The 7,500-nt window shown below is 45.1% G+C and overlaps 1 protein-coding gene across 1 annotated transcript in view; it reads left to right on the top strand.

Annotated features, from left to right (window-relative positions):
• Positions 1-7,500, top strand: part of cnksr2a (connector enhancer of kinase suppressor of Ras 2a) — a gene marked incomplete at both ends in the record, with an annotated part of 86,185 nt that overhangs the window by 76,058 nt on the left and 2,627 nt on the right. Inside the window, 4 exons of the mRNA XM_084325634.1 lie at positions 1-8; positions 6,701-6,798; positions 7,081-7,296; positions 7,399-7,500. The exon at positions 1-8 is cut by the window's left edge and continues 60 nt beyond it; the exon at positions 7,399-7,500 is cut by the window's right edge and continues 40 nt beyond it. Of these exons, the coding sequence (XP_084181760.1) occupies positions 1-8; positions 6,701-6,798; positions 7,081-7,296; positions 7,399-7,500 (424 nt within the window). The remainder of the gene's footprint in view (positions 9-6,700; positions 6,799-7,080; positions 7,297-7,398) is intronic.

Below are 7,500 nucleotides of genomic sequence, written 5' to 3'. Positions count from 1 at the left end.
GGAACAGGGTGAGGATCTAACTAGACCTGAGGATCTAACTAGACCTGAGGATCTAACTAGAGGATCTAACTAGACCTGAGGATCTAACTAGACCTGAGGATCTAACTAGACGTGAGGATCTAACTAGACCTGAGGATCTAACTAGACGTGAGGATCTAACTAGACCTGAGGATCTAACTAGACGTGAGGATCTAACTAGACCTGAGGATCTAACTAGACCTGAGGATCTAACTAGACCTCCTGAGGATCTAACTAGACCTGAGGATCTAACTAGACCTGAGGATCTAACTAGACCTGAGGATCTAACTAGACGTGAGGATCTAACTAGACCTGAGGATCTAACTAGACGTGAGGATCTAACTAGACCTGAGGATCTAACTAGACCTGAGGATCTAACTAGACCTGAGGATCTAACTAGACGTGAGGATCTAACTAGACCTGAGGATCTAACTAGACCTGAGGAACTAGACCTGAGGATCTAACTAGACGTGAGGATCTAACTAGACGTGAGGATCTTAACTAGACGTGAGGATCTAACTAGACCTGAGGATCTAACTAGACCTGAGGATCTAACTAGACGTGAGGATCTAACTAGACCTGAGGATCTAACTAGACGTGAGGATCTAACTAGACCTGAGGATCTAACTAGACCTGAGGATCTAACTAGACGTGAGGATCTAACTAGACGTGAGGATCTAACTAGACGTGAGGATCTAACTAGACGTGATGATCTAACTAGACGTGAGGATCTAACTAGACCTGAGGATCTAACTAGACGTGAGGATCTAACTAGACCTGAGGATCTAACTAGACGTGAGGATCTAACTAGATGTGAGGATCTAACTAGATGTCAGGATCTAACTAGACGTGAGGATCTAACTAGATGTCAGGATCTAACTAGACGTGAGGATCTAACTAGACGTGAGGATCTAACTAGACGTCAGGATCTAACTAGACGTGAGGATCTAACTAGACCTGAGGATCTAACTAGACCTGAGGATCTAACTAGACGTGAGGATCTAACTAGACGTGAGGATCTAACTAGACCTGAGGATCTAACTAGACCTGAGGATCTAACTAGACCTGAGGATCTAACTAGACGTGAGGATCTAACTAGACGTCAGGATCTAACTAGATGTGAGGATCTAACTAGACGTGAGGATCTTAACTAGACGTGAGGATCTAACTAGACCTGAGGATCTAACTAGACCTGAGGATCTAACTAGACGTGAGGATCTAACTAGACCTGCCACTAAGCCTCTTCAACTCATTCAGAACGCAGCGGCCCGCCTGATCTCAAACCTACCGAAGTCGGCCCATGTCACCCCACTTCTTAGGGACCTGCACTGGCTCCCCATTGCTGCACGAATCCGCTTCAAGGCCCTCGACCTAGCATACCGTGCGGCAAAGGGAACCGCTCCCGCCTACCTCCGGTCAATGGTCTCTAACTACACACCCTCAAGACCCCTACGCTCTGCATCTTCTGGCCGCCTCAGACCTACTCCTATCCAAGCTCCGGGAGGGTCATCAAAGAGAAGTCGCCTATTCTCAGTCCTTGCCCCACAATGGTGGAATGAACTACCCACCCCAGTTAGGACAGCCGAATCACGTCCAATCTTTCGCCGTCGACTAAAGACGCACTTCTTCAACCATTATCTGAATTAAAAAAAAAAAAAAAAAAATCTAACCCTAACTAACCGTACTGTCATGCACTTGTCCTAATAAACTAACCTACACTGTAGCACTCAACACTTTGATGAACATTGTTGCTCAGCTGATAGAGTTGTGCCCTTCCTGATGGCTTGTCGTACAGAACTTGTAAGTCGCTTTGGATAAAAGCGTCAGCTAAATGACTAAATGTAAATGTAAATGTAGACCTGAGGAACTAACTAGACGTGAGGATCTAACTAGACGTGAGGATCTAACTAGACGTGAGGATCTAACTAGACGTGAGGATCTAACTAGACGTGATGATCTAACTAGACGTGAGGATCTAACTAGACCTGAGGATCTAACTAGACCTGAGGATCTAACTAGACCTGAGGATCTAACTAGACGTGAGGATCTAACTAGATGTGAGGATCTAACTAGATGTCAGGATCTAACTAGACGTGAGGATCTAACTAGATGTCAGGATCTAACTAGACGTGAGGATCTAACTAGACGTGAGGATCTAACTAGATGTCAGGATCTAACTAGACGTGAGGATCTAACTAGACCTGAGGAACTTACTAGACCTGAGGATCTAACTAGACGTGAGGATCTAACTAGACGTGATGATCTAACTAGACCTGAGGATCTAACTAGACCTGAGGATCTAACTAGACCTGAGGATCTAACTAGACGTGAGGATCTAACTAGACGTCAGGATCTAACTAGATGTGAGGATCTAACTAGACGTGAGGATCTAACTAGACGTGAGGATCTAACTAGACCTGAGGATCTAACTAGACCTGAGGATCTAACTAGACGTGAGGATCTAACTAGACCTGAGGATCTAACTAGACGTGAGGATCTAACTAGACCTGAGGATCTAACTAGACGTGAGGATCTAACTAGACCTGAGGATCTAACTAGACCTGAGGATCTAACTAGACCTCCTGAGGATCTAACTAGACCTGAGGATCTAACTAGACCTGAGGATCTAACTAGACCTGAGGATCTAACTAGACGTGAGGATCTAACTAGACCTGAGGATCTAACTAGACGTGAGGATCTAACTAGACCTGAGGATCTAACTAGACCTGAGGATCTAACTAGACCTGAGGATCTAACTAGACGTGAGGATCTAACTAGACCTGAGGATCTAACTAGACCTGAGGAACTAGACCTGAGGATCTAACTAGACGTGAGGATCTAACTAGACGTGAGGATCTTAACTAGACGTGAGGATCTAACTAGACCTGAGGATCTAACTAGACCTGAGGATCTAACTAGACGTGAGGATCTAACTAGACCTGAGGATCTAACTAGACGTGAGGATCTAACTAGACCTGAGGATCTAACTAGACCTGAGGATCTAACTAGACGTGAGGATCTAACTAGACGTGAGGATCTAACTAGACGTGAGGATCTAACTAGACGTGATGATCTAACTAGACGTGAGGATCTAACTAGACCTGAGGATCTAACTAGACGTGAGGATCTAACTAGACCTGAGGATCTAACTAGACGTGAGGATCTAACTAGATGTGAGGATCTAACTAGATGTCAGGATCTAACTAGACGTGAGGATCTAACTAGATGTCAGGATCTAACTAGACGTGAGGATCTAACTAGACGTGAGGATCTAACTAGACGTCAGGATCTAACTAGACGTGAGGATCTAACTAGACCTGAGGATCTAACTAGACCTGAGGATCTAACTAGACGTGAGGATCTAACTAGACGTGAGGATCTAACTAGACGTGAGGATCTAACTAGACCTGAGGATCTAACTAGACCTGAGGATCTAACTAGACCTGAGGATCTAACTAGACCTGAGGATCTAACTAGACGTGAGGATCTAACTAGACGTCAGGATCTAACTAGATGTGAGGATCTAACTAGACGTGAGGATCTTAACTAGACGTGAGGATCTAACTAGACCTGAGGATCTAACTAGACCTGAGGATCTAACTAGACGTGAGGATCTAACTAGACCTGAGGAACTAACTAGACGTGAGGATCTAACTAGACGTGAGGATCTAACTAGACGTGAGGATCTAACTAGACGTGAGGATCTAACTAGACGTGATGATCTAACTAGACGTGAGGATCTAACTAGACCTGAGGATCTAACTAGACCTGAGGATCTAACTAGACCTGAGGATCTAACTAGACGTGAGGATCTAACTAGATGTGAGGATCTAACTAGATGTCAGGATCTAACTAGACGTGAGGATCTAACTAGATGTCAGGATCTAACTAGACGTGAGGATCTAACTAGACGTGAGGATCTAACTAGATGTCAGGATCTAACTAGACGTGAGGATCTAACTAGACCTGAGGAACTTACTAGACCTGAGGATCTAACTAGACGTGAGGATCTAACTAGACGTGAGGATCTAACTAGACCTGAGGATCTAACTAGACCTGAGGATCTAACTAGACCTGAGGATCTAACTAGACGTGAGGATCTAACTAGACGTCAGGATCTAACTAGATGTGAGGATCTAACTAGACGTGAGGATCTAACTAGACGTGAGGATCTAACTAGACCTGAGGATCTAACTAGACCTGAGGATCTAACTAGACGTGAGGATCTAACTAGACCTGAGGATCTAACTAGACCTGAGGATCTAACTAGACGTGAGGATCTAACTAGACGTCAGGATCTAACTAGACCTGAGGATCTAACTAGACCTGAGGATCTAACTAGACGTGAGGATCTAACTAGACGTCAGGATCTAACTAGACCTGAGGATCTAACTAGACCTGAGGATCTAACTAGACGTGAGGATCTAACTAGACGTCAGGATCTAACTAGATGTGAGGATCTAACTAGACGTGAGGATCTAACTAGACGTGAGGATCTAACTAGACCTGAGGATCTAACTAGACCTGAGGATCTAACTAGACGTGAGGATCTAACTAGACCTGAGGATCTAACTAGACCTGAGGATCTAACTAGACGTGAGGATCTAACTAGACGTCAGGATCTAACTAGACGTGAGGATCTAACTAGACCTGAGGATCTAACTAGACGTCAGGATCTAACTAGATGTGAGGATCTAACTAGACGTGAGGATCTAACTAGACCTGAGGATCTAACTAGATGTGAGGATCTAACTAGACGTGAGGATCTAACTAGACGTGAGGATCTAACTAGACCGTGAGGATCTAACTAGACCTGAGGATCTAACTAGACCTGAGGATCTAACTAGACCTGAGGATCTAACTAGACGTGATGATCTAACTAGACCTGAGGATCTAACTAGACCTGAGGATCTAACTAGACGTGAGGATCTAACTAGACGTCAGGATCTAACTAGACCTGAGGATCTAACTAGACGTGAGGATCTAACTAGACGTCAGGATCTAACTAGACGTCAGGATCTAACTAGACGTGAGGATCTATAGGCATGAGGATCTAACTAGACGTGAGGATCGAACAAGACGTGAGGATCTAACTAGACCTGAGGATCTAACTAGACGTGAGGATCGAACAAGACGTTCACACTAGGAGCTACAGAGTCCTTCTCAATGGAAGTCTGTGACAGGAAGCTAGAGACACACGGATGAGAGCAGATTCAGACTGAGGTGGAGCTCTCAGCTCGACTCTCTCCCCTAACGATGATGCATCACACTAACGATGCACCTACAGCCCAACGAGGCACAGCAGCGGAAGAGATTCCTCTGCTGAAAGGCTTCCATCCAGGAATAGAGGAGAAACATCCAGATCCCTGTACATTTCAACTAAAAATTGAAATTGAAATATCATAACATTGCCAGAAATTGGAGCCGACCGGTTGCTGTTGTTGTTGGAGCTCCAGATGTCCAAATTTGACTGTAAAATAATGGCATCACAACGGGAAAATACATCATCTTAGAAAAATGGTACATTTGAAACATAATTCATGTTATGGTGAATATTTAATGGTTGCAATCTCATAACAACCTGATGTGGAATAATTTGATCAGATATTATTCACAGAGGTGGACAACAGAGTCTTTGATTAAGGATAGAGTTTACTGACAGAAATGACATGTTGCAACATGGAGAGACTGTAGGTTACAGCGATGGCCCTGTGGCCTATCTCTAAAGAATGGTGCGTTAACAACGTATTTATACAGTAGACAAAACAAGGCTCTGTGTGTGTGTGTGTGTGTGTGTGTGTGTGTGTGTGTGTGTGTGTGTGTGTGTGTGTGTGTGTGTGTGTGTGTGTGTGTGTGTGTGTGTGTGTGTGTGTGGGTTGAGAGAGAACGAAGTGTGTAGGTACATTTCCCTGTAAATATCATACTGGTTAATGACATTTGTCCACAGTGTTTAAGCAACTCTGTGTCAGTGTCGCTATAGCCAAGCTCTACTGCGTTGTTGCCCCTAGTCTGAACACCCTATTAGAGGCTCTTACCCAAGACTCTATAGGGAGGTGTAGTCTGACGTCACTGCTTGTTCCACCCGTATTGGGATTCATCATTGGGAAAATGGATTATCGGCTATTGTAACAATTCTGCCGCATGGAAAAATTGAAAAGCTTTCCATTTTTGCACAAAATGAGTTCCCTTCTATCACTAACATTATTGTTTAAGCATTTTTGGTTGCAATAAAATTTGGCGATTGTTTTTATGATTAATTGCGAATATTTTCATGTTGAGCTATAGATTGTGGATGAATAAGCACAGAAAGGTACACCATGCAAATGTTAATGCTTTATTTGTTTTAAACGAGTCCCTATTTAAGATTCTTATTAGGGTCTGGAAAATAATATTCAAATGCAGCATTGTATCATTATGTATAGACTTTGGTATAGATGTTTTTTCTCTTGTGAAATCATTCACATTTTAAGTTTTTTGTTCTCCAACAAGGTAATACAGGTCTTTGAGGTCCGCTAAACATGACTTTTATTTTTGCTAGAAAAAAAAACCCCACTTGGATGATTCTAGCAGCCTTTACAGCCCTCTGCTTCAGTCCTGTTTGATATATCTTGAGGAGCAGTGACTCAGACACAGTCTCACACTGAGGCTGTCGTTACGCTGCTGACTGTCTGTGTTTGTCCAGATTACTGGAGCGAGAGCGACCACGAGGAAGAGGTGACGTCCAGCTCCAAACAAGACAGCCCCCCTCCACCCTACGACACGTACCCACGGCCTCCATCAGTGAGTCTCATACATACATAACCCCCCCCACACACACACACACACACGCATGCACGCACGCACGCACACACACACACACACACACACACACACACACACACACACACACACACACACACACACACACACACACACACACACTTAATTCTGACATGACCACCGTACCTCCTTGGCTGGCAGCAACCTCTCCATTCTCATTGTTTTTTTGTGTTGAAACATAAGGAAGATAATTGATTTCTCCCACAACCCCCCCCCTTCATTTCCTTGCTTCCTTCCTGCCAGATGAGTGCCTACCTGGAGGGCAGGACTCGTCTGTCATCCACTGAGACGTCTCGTTCTCGCTCCTCTCAGGAGGACTTCCTGTGCTGTGACCCCGTGATGGGGAGCGGCGAACCTCAGTACCACCCCGGCCCTCTAGGGGGAGGTACCACCCTCAGCGGCAGAAAGCCCGGGGGCAGCAACAGCAGCGACCTGCAGTACCGCTGTGATCCCGTAGAGGTGTGTCACAGGGTTTCCTTTTGATGTGACGTTTGTGTTTCCCCCCTGATGGCAACGAACGTTCTCCACTAACCGTGCCCGCTGGGTCTCTGTGTCCTGCAGTATCGCTCCAGCCCTGTGGGGGGCAGCAGTGACACTGGCTCCCCGGGGCGCTCCTCGTCATCCCAGCGTCGCTCCTGGCAGGACCTGATTGAGACCCCCTTG

The sequence above is a fragment of the Notolepis coatsorum genome (genome assembly GCF_963971535.1).
Source record: "Notolepis coatsorum genome assembly, chromosome: 12".
Lineage (NCBI taxonomy): Eukaryota > Metazoa > Chordata > Actinopteri > Aulopiformes > Paralepididae > Notolepis > Notolepis coatsorum.
This window is presented reverse-complemented; position numbering and strand designations above follow the sequence as displayed.